Source organism: Sinohyriopsis cumingii, chromosome 15 (genome assembly GCF_028554795.1).
Source record: "Sinohyriopsis cumingii isolate HCF-2022 chromosome 15, ASM2855479v2, whole genome shotgun sequence".
NCBI lineage: Eukaryota > Metazoa > Mollusca > Bivalvia > Unionida > Unionidae > Sinohyriopsis > Sinohyriopsis cumingii.
In genome coordinates this window covers 71504759-71527966 of record NC_142975.1, presented here as the reverse complement: position 1 = coordinate 71527966, position 23208 = coordinate 71504759, and the positions used below count along the sequence as shown (strand labels likewise).

The following is a 23208-nucleotide window of genomic DNA, read 5'->3' as shown; positions in this document are numbered from 1 at the left end:
GATGTTAATATAGAAATACATAGAAATGAGCAAATATACATTCACATAGCCAATGTGCTCACCATGTCATAGCCCTGCTAACAATTCTCCTCAAACTGATATTTTGCATGATCTCCTCACTGTATTTCTAACGATTCTTGGATATTGTAAGATGAGTAGAAATAATACATGGGATTAAAACAATTCTTTAATTTTAAGTTTGCATATCCAAGTCCGTTTATTCTACAACAAGGTTCCTTCCAATGGGAGTGGTGCTTGATTAAAACAATTCTTTAATTTTAAGTTTGCATATCCGAGTCCCTTTATTCCACAACAAGTGGTGTTTTATTGTACAAGAATTCTTCAAAGGGACTGAACAGGTGTCCCTCCTAGGGATTAATGATCTACTGCAGTGCTGTCCAACCCGTGGTCCATGGGCTCATTTTAAATGGCCTGCCAGAGCTCGAGCAGCTATATAGTTGTTGCTTTTCAGTTTCCTGCTGTGGCCCTCGCTTCAAGAAAAACATTTTTCAGTGGCCCATGGTGTCATAAAGGTTGGACAGCACTGATCTAACGAATGAAAATAATTTCCAGAAATTCTAGACAAGACCGTTTTGTTTTTTAACTGCCCAGTGGTTAAGCCACATCTGATATTCTTGAGCAATAAGAAGCTTTGAAGATGACTGCCATGGCAGCCATACTGTATGTCATATTGACACCTGACTTTCATTTAGGACTAACAAAACATCACGAGAAGTCCCTTTGTTAGTGAAAAGTCCCCCTTGCTGACATGACCAGGAGGAGTAAGGATGGCTGCTGTGGACATCTGAGCAGCATCACTTTCATTTAGAACAGCTAGACCTTGGGATGAATGTGTGTGTTAAGTTTCATGACAATCCTCTGACTACATTAGGAGTACTAGTGATAAGAAAACTGTGCTAATGGACAGGCAGACAGTGGACAGACAACATTCCATCCCATTAGCTCTTCTGGTTTGATCTTACAAACCAACAATGGAATGAATGACAGGTTTTATCTGGCCCAATATAAGCATTCATTCAAGGTAGATTTTACTGTGTACTTATCCTTCTTTCATGAAAAGGAACAACTCAGCTCTATGTGTGTGTGTGTGTGCGTGATTGATTTTTAATGTAGCTCTAACAAATTTTCAGTCATATTGCTACAATGTCAACAGTGTGGCAGTTTTATAGTGATGCCTTGCACTGATGCATCATGCTGCCGACATGTAGAATTGTGTCCCATCCAGTCACATCCTGTCAGCAGGCTGACCAGTCCTAACACTATGCTCTTAATGCTGAGTGCCTAGCGAGGCAGCCCAACTTTGAAAACTAAGACCAAGATCTACTGAGTTGCATGAAGCACCAATATTCTGATTTCTTACCATCAACACAATCAATGGCATGAAACTCAGTTCACACTATTCCTTTTTTTTTGTCACATCTGCAAAGGTAGATTCTGCCAATAATGTTATATATGTAACACTTACAAAAAATTTCAACTGATGTAATAAGGATGACATTAATTATTCCCATTAATCAACAAAAAAATTGACAGTCTTTAACCTATATTTTCTGCTCTACCTTGAGTAATAACCTGCCACATCCATTATTGGTTGCACTTACTTTAAGCTGACCCCAAATCCATCTTTTAAGAACAGAAAACAATGTCGCCATATTTTATAATAAAGCATGCACTGTGAAACCTATTTTTTCACAAGAATTATTTTAAAAAGTTGGTTCAATTAGACTAAAAAATTTGGCCAGTACTTACCTCAGTCATGTTTCAAAATTTGAAAGGCAAGTAAGAAGTCTTATTTATTAAAACGAGATGCCTAAGTTAAATTGTAAAATCCCCATATGAAACCAATGATATCACAACTCAAAATAAATCTAAACTATCTGCAATTCTGGTAATTGCTGTCGTGTAACTTGTGTTTATTAGCCGTTTATTATCACTTACTTTATCCTGAATGTAAAATCCCAAATTTCTACATCATAAATAAAAACACTTAATACAATTGCTGAACTTATGTAAGGTCACAGGTTTTTGAATAGTAATAACAATGTGTCATAGTGGGCAAAACCTTTTAGTAGTTATTTTCACCATGTGACTGTACAAGAACTGTTATGCCCTTCTTCAGTGTATTTTCTTTGCTTTTATTTATGTAACATTCATATGTATACATACTGGTACATACACAGAGAGTGAATTTAGAAACAATATATTTTCTATTTGTTTAAAGATGGCAAAAAATAAAAATCAGTTTTGCTTCAGAAAACAATAATTTATTTTCTCTTAATTAGTTAAGGTTATTTCCAATGAACAAACAAAATTCAAGCAACTCACAATAACTAGCCACTCTAAAAAGTCACACTGCAAAGTAATCACACTTTAGATTCATAAAACACCTGAAAATGCTAAAGTAATCACAGTTTAAATCATACATCACCTACCTACGCTAAAGTAGTCTCTCTTTAGATTCATACAACACCTGACCACCCCAAAGTAATCACTTTAAATCATACAACATCTGACTAAGCTAAAGTAATCAAAATTTAAATCATATACCTGACTACCCTAAAGTCACCACATTTTAAATATAACTACCCTAAAGTAATCACACTTTAAATCACACAACTGACTACCCCAAAGTAATCACATTTTATGTGCATATTAATCAATGGAAACAGGACATTACTCCCATAGTTTCTATAAAAGTTGTTTAAAACCCACAAGAAAATTCAAGTAATATAAACATAACTTCATACATAAAGTAAAAAATCTGCCACGTTTTAATCTCCTACCATCATCTAACATCCATTCAAAGCTCTGCAATGTAAAAACTGACTTAGTCTCCGGGTTTGTTACTGAAAATTATTTTTGACCTGATTCTCATTTTCTAGATAGTTTACGCCAAAAAAATAAGGGTGTTTCCTACTGCATTCAGGTTTGTTTCCTTAACCCATTATATATATTATAATGATAGTACAAATAATGTACTAAGTGCCTTGAGTACTGGGCTAAACTGGCTCAGTTAGATGCGCAAATAAATTTCAGCTGTAATGTAATAATTCCAAGATGGTGGTTTCAAACAAAATCTTTTCTAATATTTTTGGAACAGAGATTTCTCCTCCACATATAATCACAATAGTTGAAACAAATGTTATTTGTGATATCAGTGTCACTGTTCAAATAAACAGCAAAGTTGTTGTTGTTGTTGTGGGGTTTAACATCATTTTTCAGCACACGATAGGCTATGCATGGCGGACAGTATTAATGGTGGATGAAAAACCCAGGAAAACCCCGGGAAGAATCACTGACCCACGTGAAGCTACTGGCAAGCTTTCTCACATACCCACATCGGCTGTATCCTAGAGGTGAGATGGCAGTGATCCATAATGGAGAGCACTTTAGACCACTCTGCCACTCGAGGCCCAAAACTGCAAAGTACAGTTCTTCCAATTTTCTAAAATTTAACTTTAACTTGTCAATTCTTTCCTGTAACAAGCAAGCCATTGCTCCATATTACAAAAATAGCCATCTCTCTCTTCTTGTTGCTGGAAAACTACAACTGTATCCAGAAATACAAACTAAACAAAAATTTGTTGCCAAAATGATGTTTGAAAAGTACAGGGCATGAAAAAAAAGTATTTGGCCCACAAGATTTTGATGTCTGAAACCAAAAGGCAAAGATGAAAGTATGGTTAGGTTCCTTGGCTATAAGCATTTCTCTATACAGTGGATTCCTGTTAATTGGAACACACTGGGACTCAACAACACTTTGGCCCAATTAAGCAGCTGTCCCAATTATGGAGAGGAGTTAAAAAGGTATACATGTATTTTGTCCTTTAAGATTTGTCCTAAATAAATGGTGCCCCAATTAAAAATGGCCCAGTTAACCAGAATCTTCGTTATTAATACATATTTTCAAAACTAATAGAATATACAAGTATGCAGGGGGACTGAGGCAACTGCAAATATAGCAATGGCTGCTCCAAGACTGACATCACATCTCCATGATATATTAAACCCAGGGCATGCTTAAACTGTTAGAGTAAATACCGACACATCATCAAAGCTTGGCAATTACAAGATGACAGAAACGATAACCCCTGGCACCCAGGGAAGTTTTTCATCTGATAACAACAAAAACGATGGTGGTATAAAGGTGTCAGTTATATGCCTATTTGGTTTTCAAAAGAAACCAGCACATTTACCTGTTCCATTAGCTCAGTTTGATCAAAAGACACTATTACTTTAGGATTTGTGATATACCTTAAAAATGGAATTCAATAGGTCTCAATTAACAAAACCTTAACTAGAGAAACTTTGATAGCTTGAGACTGCACTCCCCATGCTATTTATTGCCTATTGCATAAATTGAAACAATACTGTCTATTACACCCCTTCCCCCAAATTGAAACAATACTGTCTATTACACCCCTTCCCCCCAGTGACAAAGGGGACAAATTGGGTATCTGGTTTATTTCTCTGATAATACTGTATGGCTGCCTATATGAAGTTTGTTCCAACAGCATTTGAAACTGTCAGCTGAATTTAAATGTTTCCAGCTATTGGTATATCAACCTTTGAACACCTCCAATCAATCATAGGGGAGGATACCAAAATGGGACAACCCTCTCACACATGGTTATTGTATGACATGTGACTAAAATACAGAGTTGAGTGAATTTCCTTCCTGTTGCTTAATAGTTACAGACAGATAAACAGACAAACAAGCACCAAAGCCTGGGGATATATAGCATCGTTGTGTACCATACCGAATATAGACGAAGAATTTCATATGAATTGACTGATAGACTAACACCAATGCCTGGGGATAACTAGCATTTTTGCATACCTTACAGAATATGAATGAAGATTTACATATGAACAGACTAACACCAAAGCCTGGGGATAACTAGCATCTTTGTGTACCCTACAGACCATGGATAAAGTGTGTGTGTGTGTGTGTGTGAGTGTGATTTGGATTTTTAATGTAGCTTTAACAATTTTTCAGTAAGATCATTACAATGTCTGCAGTGTGGCTGTTTATAGTGATGTCTAGCACTGGGGCATCATGCTGCAGACACATTATCCCAACACCAGGCTGATCAGTCCTAACACTAACCTCTTAATGCTGAGCGCCAAGCGAAGCAGCTGTTAGTACCATTTTTTTTTAAGTCTTTGGTATGACTCAGCTAGGGATCAAAGCCATGACCTCCTGCAGCCGAGGCGGATGCTCTACCCACTAAGCCAATGGAGCAGTGTCCATAGGTAAAGATTTACAAATGAAATGAGAGATAGATTAACATAAAGTCTGTGTATATCTAGCATCTTTGTGTACGATACAGAATATGAATGAAGATTTAGAGACCAACACCAAAGCCTGGGGATGTCTAGCATTTTTGTGTACGATACAGAATATGAATGAAGATTTACAGACTAACACCAAAGCCTGGGGATATCTAGCATTTTGTGTATGATACAGAATATGAATGAAGATTTAGAGACTAACACCAAAGCCTGGTGATATCTAGCATCTTTGTGCACCATACAGAACATGAATGAAGATTTACAGACTAACACCAAAGCCTGGGGATATCTAGCATTTTTGTGTACCATACAGAACATGAATGAAGGTTTACAGACTAACACCAAAGCCTGTGGATATCTAGCATTTTTGTGTACCACACAGAACATGAATGAAGATTTACAGACTAACACCAAAGCCTGTGGATATCTAGCATTTTTGTGTACGATACAGAACATGAATGAAGATTTACAGACTAACACCAAAGCCTGTGGATATTTAGCATTTTTGTGTACGATACAGAATATGAATGAAGATTTACAGACTAACACCAAAGCCTGGGGATATCTAGCATTTTTGTGTACCATACAGAATATGAATGAAGATTTACAGACTAACACCAAAGCCTGGGGATATCTAGCATTTTTGTGTACGATACAGAATATGAATGAAGATTTACAGACTAACACCAAAGCCTGGGGATATCTAGCATTTTTGTGTACCAAACAGAATATGAATGAAGATTTACAGACTAACACCAAAGCCTGTGGATATTTAGCATTTTTGTGTACCAAACAGAATATGAATGAAGATTTACAGACTAACACCAAAGTCTGGGGATATCTAGCATTTTTGTGTACCAAACAGAATATGAATGAAGATTTACAGACTAACACCAAAGCCTGGGGATATCTAGCATTTTTGTGTACCAAACAGAATATGAATGAAGATTTACAGACTAACACCAAAGCCTGTGGATATTTAGCATTTTTGTGTACGATACAGAATATGAATGAAGATTTACAGACTAACACCAAAGCCTGTGGATATTTAGCATTTTTGTGTACCAAACAGAATATGAATGAAGATTTACAGACTAACACCAAAGTCTGGGGATATCTAGAATTTTTGTGTACCAAACAGAATATGAATGAAGATTTACAGACTAACACCAAAGCCTGTGGATATTTAGCATTTTTGTGTACGATACAGAATATGAATGAAGATTTACAAATGAAAGAAGATAGATTAACATGAAGACCTGTGACTGCTTAAAGAATAAAAGAATTCATTTCTGCTTTTAAAAAAATCTCATTTTTAATTCATTTTCCTTCTCACTTTTGTGAACTTGTATGTGCAAATGTTACAAAACATCTCTTATGCTGATTTTGATAGAGACTTGCAACTTGAGTACATGAATGTGTAATTTAAACGGCTATCAATTAAACCTTCATCCATCTTGACCTGTCTGATCAGAATGAGGTTCTCTAGTGCAATGGGGGGGGGGGGGGGGAGGAGAATCAATAAACTTAATGTCATATATCTGAACACTATATATGATTTTATATTTTCATTGCAATTAGAAACTCTAGGGGCCCCAGGTGACCCAGTGGTCTAAAGTTCTCACTTTTATCAACCACTGTCGTCTCACCTCTGTCAACTAGTGTTTGAGTCTTGGTCTCAGGCAATATGGTTATGTAAGAAAACTTGCCAGAAGCTTCCAGTGGGTTGTGGTTCAAGCCAACAAAAACTCTTTAGCAAAGTTATCATACAACTTTAAAGAATACCCTCACAAATCCCACTATTACTATTTTCCATCAGACTTGACAGAGAAACAATATATTTTATACAATCTGGTGGACACCATTTAATCCACATCTTGGAAAAAAATTGAGAAATTTGAGGATGTAAAAAAAAAATCTAATGATTTTTGATCAAGTTTATAATCTAAGCAAATTAAATTTTCAAGCAAATTTGGAATATTGCAAATTCAGCAGTACAAACTGTACTGTTCAAAAGCCAATACGGACTTATTCAAGATCATCCTGTGGGAGGAATGCAGTTTTGGTATTCAACCAGTTTGATTGCACCGTAATTACAACTATTATAATGCAGACAATCACACAAATTAAAGAGATCAGTCATGAAATCCCAAAACCCACGGTGTATTGACATTTGGATTAGTCTTGCAAGATTTCAATGTGTTAACTTTATTGACCCGATACTCTTCCACTTCTAATTATACCATGAATGGTAAGATCACTTGAGGAGTGTTGCTTTAATATTAGCAAGTGATATTTTCAAATCAATGGATGGTTGCCAAATATTTAAGAAAGAAACTATTATAGAGGTCAAACAACATTGTACGTAATTCAAGTTGATAAGCAAAAGAAACTGAAAATACTGTATTCAAATAAAAGGTTTCTTTCATACATGTTTCTACCATTTTAGTAGATATTTTGAAGATGTACCTTCATTACTGCACCTAAATGGTGTGGAGCATGATAAACATGGTTTTCTGATCTTAAAAACCTCACAACAAAAATGTGCTTATAAAAGCGCATTTTCCATAAATCAAAAATATGAAAATTGTGAGTGAAAGATAAAATACCTTTTTTGGACACCACGATATATCCTTATAAACTGTTGCCTGTATAAACAGAAAACTGTCCTGATTCACACAGTTTTCATGATGTTAGAATATGATCACCCTTGGGCAGTTTATACAGTGAAGTGTCACAGAGGCCATTAAAAGGTAAAGGTGGTCAGAGATAAACAACCACCACTCCATAGATCACTTAATTGATTGACAATAGCTAAGGTGATTTGTGTTGCTTGCCTTTTGAACACTGCTGGGGCACAGATGGCTTATTAAATTTGCACAGGTACAGTACACAAAATGGAACAACCAAAATCATTGGAAGTTGGGTAAATTCGAGATACATGTTGAAGAAACAATTTAAGTCAGCTCTGTTGAGGCCTGGTCTATTTGTGATAAGTGGCAAAGTTAATCTCTGATCTTGGATTTTACTTTATAAATGCATTCATGAAAACAAAAACAATATTACTGTGGTTGAAGGAATGGCGAATCATGATTCTATTATCAAAGTAAACTGTCAAAATACACGTCATCTACCATATGGATTTCCAGGGTTGGACATGGTAATTACTATTGTGGCCATAGCATGTTAGTAACTGTACAGAAATAAATTCAATGCTCAAAAAACTCAAAATTATCATCAGGGAAGTTTGAACAAAAGTACCACCCATTCTCTTATTAGTCAGTGTATCCCACAGGGGTGCAAGACTGAGAGTCACTAATCTCCTTTGTGTCAAAACTGGGGGTCAGACTGAGTAAATAAACAAACTTTGGTAATAAAATTGGGGGTCAAATTATAAATCTGAGGGTCTCCGAAGCACAAATGAGGGTAAAGGGAAACACTATTTAGTGCCAAGATAAACGCTAATGAACTTGCATCACCTTTCCTACCCTCATTGAACTATTAAGAGTAGCAAAGTTTTCACCTGCATGTTATTGCTGAAGATCACTGTCAATCATAAATGAGGGAAAGTGGATGCTCCCTAAATTCTGACTTTGCCAGAATAATTGATGTTAAAGACAGGGTACATATTTTTGTGCCTCATTGTAACAGCTCAGGCATATAGTGTCACTCTCTTCTGCACTCAGTCCACCACTGCACTCTTTTGTGCATGTCTCTAACTCCACCACATTTTAGAAAATTTACATTTAGTTGACACCATATAACTACTTACGCCTGCATAAGTACATTTATGGGTGGTGTGATGAGGTTGGGTCTCCTTTTTACCTTACTCTGTAATGACAATGAGCAAAGCACGGAAGGGCCAATTGAATAGCCCCATAGTGGTCACATGGGTTTCAATGGCCAATCATTTGACAGGGCTGAGGTGCCATAAAGTACTACTACAAACTGAACCCATGTCATACATTGGTTAAACTGTGTTTTCATTATTTCAGACACTCTGCTGGGGCATCAGCATTCATGTTTCTAACATTATTAAGTAACTCTGTAACTGTGTGTCTGTGTGTGTGTGTGAGAGAGAGAGAGAGAGAGAGAGAGAGAGAGATAGAGAGATGATATATGAAAATACAGTCTACAAATTTGCTTTGTCTGGAAGTGTATTAAATTCTTCCAAAAGATCAGGCAATATCTTTTCTTTTATTTCAATTAAAATATGCAGTCATTGTCTATAATTTGATATGATGAGAGATCTTGACTCTCAATTGTACATCATCATCAACTTGTGTTATGTTCACTGCCACGTCACCCCCAACCAAGCAGCCATAAAACCCACTTCTTAAGTCTATAAATAAAAAAACACAACTACTGTCTGGAGAATTAGCAGGTATCTACTGTAGCCTGTGCCATTTATTTAGATCCTGTTTTCTTTGTATCTATTTTTTTATTTTTGGTTTTGAATGTCTGCCTGTGCACTCCAATCCTTGTGGAAACACTTATTGCTGTAGATGTGGATTTTTAAACACTTCTGCTCTGGGGTCAATAAACATTATTATTACATAAGAAGCAATGACTTATTGTCCAAATGATAACACAAAGCTCTACAGCTTTTAAATGACAACAAGGATAAAACGGATATGCTAATATATGTTAATATATGTTTAATAATATGCATTAAAAATATCTGATTTTGATTTTATATGGTTGTAAATATTTAATTTTGCACAAATCAGCTCATTTTTAAACAGATGTAACTAATAATGATTGAAACACTAGTTTCCTTGTGAATTTTGGGAATGATACACAGAAACTTATTATACACTTGATTGGAGGGGAAGTAAGCCTGCAAAACCTAAGAATAAAATGATTAAAATGAAACTGTTAACTTTGAGATGTAAAAACTCCTTCATTCTTTGCTGCTGTTAATTATGTACAACTGAAAATTCAAAGTTATCAATTCATGGTAAAAATTTTACAAGTCTCAACAATTTTAAAAGAAATCAATAAACATTAAATATGAAATTAAAATCAAATTACCCATTTTTGCTTATAGTCCTTAATGCCGACACAAAGTTCTTAAGGTGAATCCTAGGTGAAGAAAATCCAGACAATTCCATTGAATATTAATTTTTTAACAAAATCTAGGCAGTACATGTATACAGGTAGAGTCCTATGGAAGTGTTATTAATTACTGTCTATATCATTTACACATAATCCACTATATCACATACAGTCCACCAAGCAGTTTGACTGGTATAGTTTTAAATCTGAAGTAAGGGTGATATATACCTTCCCTGACAAATATGACACAGGTGAGTAACCTGAGAGGCTCCACAGGCATGAACACCCACTCAGGGGAAATACACTACATACTCAGCCTAATTCTGTGAGGCTCTATATGAAGAGACTGTGGGAATTAATCTTCAAAGACAAAGTGCTCTTGTTTCATTCTTGGGCATTGTTTACAAAAGTGGCTCTATTCAAACCAACATAATCCTGGTGAATGGTGTTCCTTAAAATGTCAAATAAGTTGTCAATAAGTATATATGTATATATATATATATATATATATATATATATATATATATATATATATATATATATATATATATATATATATATCATGACAACTTACTGTCCATTCATTTACCTGTCCCACACAAGAAACATCTTTCTAAACACCATTTTTACAGCAATAAAAATGTACACGTATTTCTGATTCCGTTATTTTGCTCTGATTTAGTCTAAATTTTCAGAACTTGAAACAAAAAGTCAATAGTCTTTCACTACTTTCCAATCATTTTCGCTGCATAAAGCTCATCAATCAACTTCATTAAACATCAGCCCTTGGCATATTCAGCTTGCTGAGAAACAGTATCAGTTTCTACAGATCTGCTGATTGGATGCTGCTGAGAATAACTGATCCAATCAGATTCCTTGTCACATTTACATTGATAGAATGTTAGTAATAATCATGGGCAGAATGATACATGCTGTTATGCCTTTTGGACATCATGGATTTATTTTATCCATAGCAGGGTACTTGCTTAAAATACACACTACTTCAGCAGGCTTATGCCACAGGTTGATGTGGAAGGAAGTGGATTGATGACCCTTGCATGGTGAAGATGCTGTCCAATTTAGTATTTCACGTTTTATACAGTATGGGTATACTTAACCCCCAGAAATGGACAACTTACACATGGTTTTGAATATTTAAGAAAAATCTTGACTTCCAACATTTTTAAACTTAGTATTTCTGAGTATGGATAGAAACTATCATTATCAAGTTGTAACCTGGAAATTGTTCATAAATGACTTGAATATCTCGGAGCATTTCTATAGGGTTTGCTATTTATCTTATTACATACCCATTTAATCTTGCATGGCTGATAGGGTATTTGATACAGATCTTCCATCTGTGATTCTGTATAGCACATTCTGTACTGCACACCTAAAATTTCTGTACCATACACCCAATCTGGAACTACTTTTACAACTTAAAATGTTCAATAATACTGCACTTATAAAATAACAGGATTTATGCTATACATTTATCCCGAGCTCTAGTGTTTACAAAGGATTAAGTTAAGGTCAGTGGTGTCAATCTGTTTTGTTTTTTTGGCGATGCGGTCGTTCATAGCAGTGTCAAAATGCACATTTTGCTGGTTGCGTTCAGCAGGTGGTCGTTCATAACAGAGCGTTTATATAGTAAAATCGATCCATGCATTACGATTGCGGTCGGAAATGACAGGTGGTCGCTCAAAGCAGAGGTCGCTCATGACAGGTTTTACTGTACATTTGAAATTGTTCAAAAATCTTACATTTGTAAATTTAAGAAATGCAATCAAAATGGGTAAAAATGTCCACTTTTGCTGCTGGAGATGATGGGAGAGCACTAAGTAATGACGAACAGTTTACATGAATTTTATATTATCTAGGACAAGGAATTGTAGTTGAGGTGGACAACAATATTATGGACAGAATGTTTGACAATGAGTTCGACTGCACTGGTGGCCCAGTGGTTAGAGCATCTGCCTTGGATGCAGGAGGTCACTGGTTCAAGCCCTGGCCAAGTCATACCAAAGACTTAAAAAATGGTACTAACAGCTGCCTCGGTAGGTACTCAGAATTAAGAGGTTAGTGATAGAACTGGTCGACGTGGTGTCAGGATAATGTGACTGAGTGGCACATCATGTTACATGTCTGCAGCATGATGCCCCAGTGTTAAACATCACTATAAACTGGCACACTGCAGACATCATAGCGATATGACTGAAAAATTGTTAAAGCTACGTTAAAAATCCAAATCACACACACACACAGACAATGAGTTCACAGATGAATCTGGTGTGCAAAGTGACATCAAACAAGAGAGAGAGAGAAAGAGAGAGATCCTTGTATTGCAAATTTTAAAAATCCAGACAAAGTAAGAATGACTTAGGAAGTCAAGATTCAAGGCATAATTAGTCATGCTACATGTTTGGAAAAAATTATACCCCATGTTTAATTACCAAGAAAGGTACATTTAACAACGTAAATCATCAAAAACACCGAACTTAGCTAAAATCCGTTTCAGCTTCAGAGTTTCAAAAATCTGGTCTATGTAATTATATTCTTTTTAGGTGCCACTCTGAGTAGATGAAGTTACAATCTGTAATTTAAAATCAAATTAATTAAGTAAATCTGAGGATAAAAATGGCAAACGCTTGCAACATAAAGATAGATGTGTCACAGAGAGTTAGCAGCTGTTTTGATTGTGATGCAAATTTAGAAGAATTACATCTTGTTACAATGTTGTTGATCCTTTTTCAGCACTTGGGCAGAGGGAGGGAACTGTATGTTTATATTTTAAATTCTTCTAGCTGTTCAAGTAGAAAATAAAGAGAAGAAAACTGAACAATATTGCAATATTATTTAGAATTTTCTTCTTAAAATGTATCCAAATGAATATTAAAAATCTAGTCTGCATGTTAGCCCTATTTAAACTTTGCAAATCAGTTGCAACTATAGATGAACAGAAAGTTAATTAATAATTAAGTATAATTAGTGATGGGTCCTGAGTCTTCTTGACTGGGTTTTTAACAAAGGAACATGTGTTGAGAAATTTAAGTTTGGAGAATGGTCATTCAAGAGGACATAACTCCTATAAATGATGATGATGAATGCTGGAATTCCAACATCTTGGTAACAATTATGTACATGATAAATTTGGTTCCTATTAAAAAAAAATCCTTATTAAAATTGTGCTGTGGAAACCAAAGAAAGGGGGAAAGGCAATCTGGGCCATTGCTATTATAAATTATAATGTGGAATGCTGGAAATGAAAGTAATTTAAGGTCTTATAAACAAATCTGGCTGAATACCAAGAATCCTGAACAAAATCTTACTGCTAAAATAATGACAAGACAATGGAAAATCAAGGGTGCTTAACTCCTGTAAACGGTCAAATGCTGAAATTCAAACTCATTAAAGGTCTCTTGAACATAAAACTGGAAAACCAGTTTTGGTTGAATGTACATGTATTTGTATATAAAGATACATCTATATGTGTAATCGAGTTTAACGGCACATCAACACAATTCTGGTGACATCATGCCAACTTAGGATCGAGCTCTAGATATGTAAAGGTAGCAAGTGTCCCTGAAACACTCCATTGTCTGAAATACATTTCCAGAAACCCATGATAATTTCCATTCTTGCTAGCCATGGGTAGCAATCAGCTGTTCCTTTAACATCTGTAGCTGCCTGTAGTGGGATTTAATTGTTTTTCAAATATGCATGAACCTACTTGACCAGTCATTGCAAACACTGGTAAAGTTTCTTACCATTGTGACTAACATAATCTTTCATGCTGTTTGAATGAGCCAATGAAAATTTGTCTTCCAAAATGCAGTCACTTATCAATTGATAAAACAGGCTATTTCATTCGTGCGCACTCATGAATAATTATGCAATTTCAGCACAAATAATAAAGAAGCATAAAAGATTGTCACCAATGGTTTGTAACAAAGGATAATTCTGATTATTTTGTCCATTTATTTTGTCAACGCAGCTGATGACTGTAGCATCTCTGATAAGCATACAAGATATCTTACATTTTCTGTCATGGCCTTTGACCTTGAACCTGATGCTTAATACATGTTGATAGAATCAGCTAGGACAGTGAAACCCCAATATAACATGATGGTTGGAGGCTAGAGAGTTCCATCGTCTATGTAACTTATGCAATAGCCCAACTAGTCAGCTAACAAAAGAGAATGATGCATGTGCAGCCCCTACATCAATCAAGAAAAGGGAAAGAGGGGTGGGGATTATTGCTTTATTGGCACAGCTAGCCTTAAATAAGAACATATTCAATAAGAAATAGTAAAAACAGTGATTTCATATTTGCTTTTCAGCAGAGAACCATGCATTGTTACATTCATGTATAACACGTCATGCTACGCAAATGTTTATCAATGCTTGGCTCTCACATTTCATCAGCATGAGAATGGTTTTAGATATCACTTCTTTTTATTTTGACAGGCCAGATGGGCAACTCACTTAGAATGTGGGAGGGACATGATCTAGATTCGTAGTGGGTCTGAGGTGTGTCAAGCAATCTATGTGTTTTTTTTTTCAAAGCACTGCATGATAGTGTTCAAACATATACTCAGTGGCTGACTTCACTGCATCCAAAGCATTTAATCCATAATATTTCCACACCATTTAATATCTAATAATTCAATAGTATTTAATCCATAATAATTCCATACCAGTTAATATCTAATAAATCAATAGCATTTAATCCATAATAATTTCATACCATTTAATATCTAATAATTCAATAGTATTTAATCCAATACAATTCCATACCATTTAATATCTAATAAATCAATAGCATTTAATCCATAATAATTCCATACCATTTAATATGTAATAAATCATTAGCATTTAATCCATAATAATTTCATACCATTTAATATCCAATAATTCAGTAATAAACATTAATCCATAATAATTCCATAGCATTTAAACAATACTAATTCCATAGCATTTAATCCATACTAATTCCATACCATTTAATATATAATAATTCCATAGCATTTAACCAATACTAATTCCATAGCATTTCAACCATATTAATTCTAAAGCATTTAATTCATAATAATTCCATTGAAAATGTGCACAAAGAAGCAAATTTGTAAGTTATTTATGCATATATTATTACATGTCTGAATTCAATGCTAAAATATAATCCAAAATAACACTCAGTAATATAAAATGTGCTCTTGCAGCACATTTTGTTGTGGTAAGCATGACACATAAAAATTAACTTTGCCAGTTTGGCTGGACCTACAATAAACTGCTAGCCTGCAGTGTTTATATGAGGATATTGTTTGGGGGCATGATTTATTTTTAATTAGGACCTGCTGAGATAACGGTCTAAGAGAAATTTTAACTTGGAGTTAAGTATAAGAAAACAACAAAGTGGAGACCATCCAAAGAAAATGTGTGTCCTTTAGAAATAAGTGTCACAAAACGAGTTTTTCTGGACTATTTATTGATAGAGACAGAATAGAGAATTGTTCAAACTTTGATAGGCATGTTAAATGTTTAGTGGTTAGATAAAGTTAATCCTGATTGGCTAAGCTAAATGGGAGGGGGGGGTGAGGTGTTTCCAAAACAAAATTCAAGGTTTTAAGTAATCTCCTGTGCAAAATTTGTCAAAGTTTCTGTGGGAAACCAAAAAGTTGACTCAAAGATCAGTAAAAGTACTTTTATCATTAAAGTGTCCAAGGGACGGGTGTCTAGAAAGTTATGGACATGGGGAAGTGAGATTCAACTTTAGTGAAAAGGAAGCAAGTCTTGGAAAAGTACAAGGTTTGTCTCAATCACCTAAAATATGTTCACTGATATAAGTTTGTAATTATTTGTTCAATTTGCTCATTTTAAATTCATACATCAATTTTCTGTGAATTCAGAAGTTAATGGTTTGCATGCATTTGTCTTGAATGTTATATGACTCATGTATTCTAAGGATTTCATGCATTACTTCTGTGTGAATATGTGAATTTATCTCTCACAAATTATATGTATCATGTATTCAAGGAATTTATTTTACTATATCTGGAAATGTTAAATCATGGAATTGCTAGTTAGCAAGTAATTTAGTAGGACAAGGAGTAAAGTCCATTAACATAATTAAATTGTGAGTTATTTTCAACTGAGAACCAATGGTGCTAGCATTAGCACTGCTTGTCGACCAACATTGTTCAGCTAGTGATTTATAGCCCTCAGTAGGACGTAATAGTTTATCAAAGAGGTCTAGCTATATCATGGTTCCAGTTAGGAATGTCACTAGCAGCCAGAAATAAGACATTAATTTTATGATGACATAGTTGTGTGTTTATCAGGTTGCTTAGAAAGAGACCATATTAGTCTGTCGAGTTATGATAAGGTGATATATGACATAACAAGAGTGAGAATATTGTTTGTTGCCAGAAAAGAAAAACCTGACAAATATTTAGGTTGCATGTTATTTATCTGAAGGAAAAAATAGTACATTTTTGAACATGCAGTGGGAAAAAAGAGCAGACAGCCAACTTAAGGTTGATGATAGTAAGAGGCTGGAGAGATAGAGAGGAGAGGAAAAGGAATGCAGCAACTCTGACCTGTCATCGATATTGAATCCGAGAGGACTGAAAGCAACATTAGGTTATGCCAGCATGCTGAGCAATGAGTTCATTTGTTCACTCGATTTCATAACAATTTTTTAAAAATCAGTACAGTAAAACAGAATGGCTAATTACATTTCTTATAAATTTTGTAATTCTATTTCTGAGAGAAAGTGAATCCTTTAAATGATGTGTTCAATTCAATTTTGTTTATGTAATCGATTCAAATGTTATATTTTACATACAGGGGCTCATGTTCTTCTATTCTATAGCTCTGCTCAGATCTCTGTTATTCCATCCATTAATTTCATATTTTATGTTATTAATTACTTGATCTAGGCAATAACACTGGTCAATCATCTCCTTGATACCAATAATCAAACCAGGCACCACATAACATATGGCCCTTACAGTATGCATTGTGTTCATCAGGCACTACCCGTACAAATTTCAAACCGCTCAATTTTCTCGACTAAATTACATATAAATCTGAATATTATATGTATTTCTTTGGACTACCAAATAAATAGTTGTTAGGGAACAAATGGAATAATTTTTCTAAGGGAATTGACAAAGTGATTTACTCTGTCAGTTGATTTTTATGATGAGTATCTTACAAATGACTAGGCAACATTGGTATGATGGCAGATATTTTTGTTCTTATAAAGCAATGCCAGATGATTTCAACAATATTAAGCTGTGAGATTGACTTTGATCAGCAATTACTTAACAGTTAGGGCAATTAATAGACTTTGATCAGAAATTAATTAGGAAAATTAATGTTTATCTATAACTCTGGGTGAGAGCATCTTTTTCGCCACTACACTACATACCACTACCATGTCAAACCAAACAATATACAATTCCCAAACCAAAAAAGAAATTATTTAAAAAAGGTTTCCAGTACTCTGGAACTTTGCTCTGGACTAGTATTCCAGTTGTCACATTAGAAATGCCCACTCTATTTCCTTCTTCCAAACCCGATAATTTTATCCAGTGGCTTCAGAGATGCAGCTAAAATAAATAAATTCCTTTGTATGAGGGCCTCAAGGTAGATTAGTTCTTAGCTAATCGTGTTACCCTCTTTAAGTAAAGTCATTATTATTATTGTTATTATTATTATTACATTGGTTTACTGCTTGACTGTATAATAGCTGGACAGGGAGCACCTGCTGACTATTGTTTAAAGATCATACATAAGACGCATTCAAGCAAAACACAAATAAGATCTAATGGCTTCATTGTTGATGGTTAAATAATAATTTGTTGAATAGCTGTCAGATTTTTAAAAGAAATATAAAGGAAGATTAAAGTACAGGTAACACTTGATTTATATCAGCAATGCATTGTTGAAGTTATGGTGTAAATAAAAGTAATTTTCCCAAAGGACACATGTAAATTAAAGAAGTTCCTGGGCAAATTATACCTCTAAGTTTTCATGTTTATTTACGCATAATTTTCAAACAAATTAATAAATATAATAAGCACATGAGCTGAATGCAAGTCACAGCACATGGCGCTAACCATGGCACAAACAGAATGCTATTTCTTCATTATAAACATTAAAAATAAAGGCATAGGCATATATCAAGCATTTCCTGTACAGCAACTGACCAATGACAAAACTGAAATGAACATTTACAAATGGAAAGATTCAACATCTTTATTATGTAAGGAAAAATGCAGTGACAAAGCATTTATTTTACTTGAAGAATAAAATTAATCAAATTAAATTATTTAAACTCTTCTTTATTCTGTTGCTAAATCTTTGTGATATAGTTCAAAAAACTGGTGAAATTGTTGTCAACATTTTGTTATAGAGGGGTTTCACTGTACCACTACTGTGTTCAAGTGAAAACCGTATGTTAACATAATCATACATTATGGAGTAGTCATGTGTCTCGAGTGTGTGTGTGTTTAAGATTTTTAACGTAGCTTTATGAAGTTTTCAGTCATATCGCTATGATGTCTGCAGTGTGACAGTTTATAGTGATGTCTAGCATTGGGGGATCATGCCACAGACATGTAACATGATGTCTCACCCAGTCACATTATCCTGACACCAGGCCAACCTATCCTAACACTAACCTCTTACTGCTGAGCGCCAAGTGAGGCAGCTGTTAGTACCATTTTTGTAAGTCTTTGGTATGACTCAGCTGGGGTTCAAACCTGCGATCTACTGCAATCAAGATGGACTCTCTAACCACTAGGCCACCGGAGCGGTATGGAGTAGTCATATATAGATTTTCAGTATGACCTTCAAGGCAGCCATTTTGGAGGCTGGATCATCATTTTAATATGGTAACAACTTTACACTGCAGAAAAGATTATTTTGTTGGTATGGCTGTTGTTCAGGTGAAGTAGCTGCAACAAGATTTTTCAAATTTGGGGAGGTTACATCATCATTTACCTTTAGGACCAACTACAAAAACTGTGAACAAAAACCCCTTGTCAACACGATCACATTCCTTCAAGTGGAAAAACAATTTTCAAGACATTCTCCATGGCTACAGTGCATACATTTTTAAAGTGAAGATCTCGTGTCAATACAATGATCCATTCCGGAGAAACAGCAATAACAAGATTTTCAAGATGGTACGGTGTCCATGTTGGATGTCAAGTCAGGACCTTTCTCATTCAGGATTAATTAGACATCATAATCAGTCCCATAGTAAAAAATCTTTGTCAATATGATCATTTGTTTTAAGGAATGAATAATAGCAAAATTCTCTGCAATACCTGATCTACGCCATTTGGGAGCTGAAGTAGCTCAGATGACTGAGTGTAATCCTTGTAATCCAAGGGTCATGGGTCTGATATGTACTTCCTGGTTTGGCTGCCTCAGTGTATCTTTGGGAAAGCACTCCCATCTGCTCTGCATTATATAGCCAATACAGTCACACCAGTCTTAAGAGACCACTTCTATGAGACCACCTGTCTTGACAGACCACTATGTCTTGGCAGAAAGGGTGGTTTTTCAAGACAGGTTCCACTGTACTTTGTCACTTTATTGAGCACCAACTAGACATAAGAAATCTTGAACTGAAAACCAGTCTGTTATAAGACTGTTCATTCAAGGTTATTCATTGTATTGACTAACCATTCAAAAGAAATACTTATAACAAGATATTCAAGATGGTCAACATGGCAGCCATATTGTAGTCATACTGGTTCCATTTTAATTTAGGAACAACTAGACATGACCAGAAATCTTTTAGTCAAAATACCATGTTGATACCACTGTTGGTTCGTGACTGAATAGGTACATTTCTGATATGGAGCTGCATGTTTTTTTCAGTCTGTCTAGAGACTGCCCAGTACCAGACAACTTGAGACAATTTTAGGCCCGAAAGCATCATCCTTTATCCCAAAATGTACGACTATCATTTACATAGGAATGATAAACTGAACACTATTTGATGGCACATATGTCATCTTGTGTTGAAGGAATACACTGTAAACCAGTTTTTGAATAGACATATTAAAGTACTGTAATATTTGAGTAACCAATCTTTAACTCTAATTATCTTGCACATTCCGATAAGCAGAAAAATGGTGCCAGATAAATAATATGCCATGAGTCTATATATTAAAGTTGGACTTTTCCCAGGGGTGTAGTGCTGATGAAATGTGGGAATAGCATTCACTTATTTTTTTACCACTCACCACTGAGTAACATGCATTCCCTCCCTTCTTTATTGTGCTCTCTCACCTCTTTATTTAGAACCACAGTATTGGCTTTTCCGCATCTAGAATGACCAAACTACTGACTTTGAAAGTAGTGTTGAAAAGCAGTCATTGTGAACAGCACCACTATCGGCAGTGAAAATATAAATTTCAAATGCTAGTATTAATTTTTGGGGATTTATTTATGTATTAAAACCACCATTATTTGAGCACTCCATGTAGTTTGAGGCCCTGCTGCAAAAACAAAAGTCCTGGTGGTCTCTGGGTTTAATACCATTTTTCAGTTCATGAATAGCTAGCTAATATGATACTTGGCACTCAGTGTATTTGGTGGAGGGAGAACCCAGAAAGACCCCTGGGAAAACCACCATCCCACAGGAAAGCTACAGGCAAGCCTTCTCACATAACCATGTTGATTAAGCAGTACTTAAACTGACTCAAAATGGTACTTGCTACATTTCATTATCAACTTATTCAATGCAATTATAGTAAATAACAAATTGAAACCATTTATTTCTCACAAGTGGCAGATAAACAAGTCATGTGAAATACCATCTTGTTATCTCTTGTGAACATTATAAAGACAGGTCATTTGAAAGACCTTGAGGACTTTACAAATTTACCTTCCACAGTTTCAATAAATCACTCCAATGCCCGCAGTGATGGCATGTACATGCAGAACCATAATTCACTGTACAGACTTAAAACTATGACCAGAACACATTCAGATGACAGACAGATCAAATGAAAAATCAAGGGTATGTGGGCAGTATTAAGGATTTGACCACATATACCTCTAATTCCCTCAACCTATCCAACCATTTGTCCATTATTGCATCCCATGAACAAAGGAATGACCATTAGTTTTCAGGGGTGGGGGTGGTATTAAAGGTCATTTTATAACTTGAAAAAAAATTCTTGCCCTGATTTGTCCACAAAAAATAGATAATTAGAGCCTTTATGTTAGCTAAAAACAATTCATTATCTTGTGGTAAAAGAAAAAAAACACCTTATAAACAGATATATATCCATACCTTTAGTTAATATTTTCCATCTTTTGTGACATTAAGCATTATGGACTAAATTTATCATCATATGATATATATAAGGTAAATGGGTATTATAATGGCCAAGTAATACAAAAATGGTATTTGTCAATGGATATTAATGGTTCATGTTGGTGTTACAAAACCCTTTGACAGTTTTGTCAACACCTATGAAGAGCATCATTGTAATTGAGCCATTGTATCAAACAATGACACGGAAACACTGACAGGTGTAACAGGTTTACAGTGTATCAGAGTGGCATAAATACATTTTGTATAGCCTGAGAAAGGTCCAATGTATATGGGAAAGGCATCAAAATATTATTAAAAGGCACTGAAACAATTTTTTTTTTACAAGTCAGGTCATGGAACTGTATCACTCTGACATTTCCTTAATACAGCAAAGACATTAGCCTATAATCAGAAAAGAAGCATTTCAGTATTTTTTAATGTTTTATTTGCCTTTTCACATGCAAATACTAGTAATAGATATCTGCCATGTTATTATTGGAAATACAAAAAATAATATTAACAATGGATGCATGTTCTTGAAGGTACACTTTATAACTAAATTCCAATAAAATTGCATGCTGTGCAAATATTTCTAAAATGGCTGGAAATACAATGCCCTTCACATTTAGTGATTTTAGTGAAGATTGTAGCTATGGTGAAACTTATTAAAAGAGAAGTGAAAATCAATTTACTACATGACTACTGTATATGTTTATACACCAATATCATAATTGTTACACATTTAACACCTCATGACATCAAAAAATAACACTGTGCAAGAAAGACCTATAAACTAAAGCATTTGAATATATTTCAAGGTGAATTCACTACACTGTGGTTTGGTCTAATAAAACGAGTATTCCTTGTCATACAACAAAAAAGAATATTGAATTTGTACTGATTGCAAATGAAATTGATGAAACTTGCTGAAGAAGTTCAATCTATTGCTCATCAAAGCTCACAAAAGATAGAAATTATTTACCTCACATCATAAATTTCATTTCAAATGAGCACACTTGCAAGATCCTCCATTTCTGATTTTTTCGACAAAATTGAATGGGGTAAATTCCCATAATTAGTGATATTTTGTTTTACTGCCCGTATATTCTCATTTAAAATGAAACTGACCTCTTATTTTTAATATATATTCTTTTTGTATATTGGTTTACTTCATTTGGCAATAAGAATGCAAAAATTCTTTACAAAAATATTATTTGAACAATGTCCTTCAAAAGAGAATTTTCGAGTGGAAACTATGTCTGTGTGTATTAACAAGAGCAGAATTAAAGTAACAAATTTCCCATTTCAAACCCACTCTGAAATTCAGCCTTAAAATGGCTTTCTCATTTAAAAACCTACATGAACTAGTGAAATTACTCTACATGCCCTACTGCGGTTGATAATTATCCACCTACAACTTGTTGAGTAAACAAAGCTATGTACCTGTACTGTTATTTGTCAAACTGATATAACTGTGTAGTTCTGGAAAA

At 34.7% G+C, this 23208-nt stretch overlaps 1 protein-coding gene across 10 annotated transcripts in view; it reads right to left on the bottom strand.

The window, feature by feature from the left end:
* Positions 1 to 23208, bottom strand: part of LOC149782047 (rap1 GTPase-activating protein 1-like) — a 435320-nt gene that overhangs the window by 79013 nt on the left and 333099 nt on the right. The window contains exon 1 of one of the 10 annotated variants that reach the window (XM_089933466.1): positions 10351 to 10550. The exons of the other annotated variants lie outside the window; for them this stretch is intronic. Coding sequence (XP_089789592.1) covers positions 10351 to 10430 — 80 coding nt within the window. The 5' untranslated portion in view covers positions 10431 to 10550. Of the gene's footprint in view, positions 1 to 10350; positions 10551 to 23208 lie in introns of those variants that run through there. 10 annotated transcript variants of the gene reach the window in all.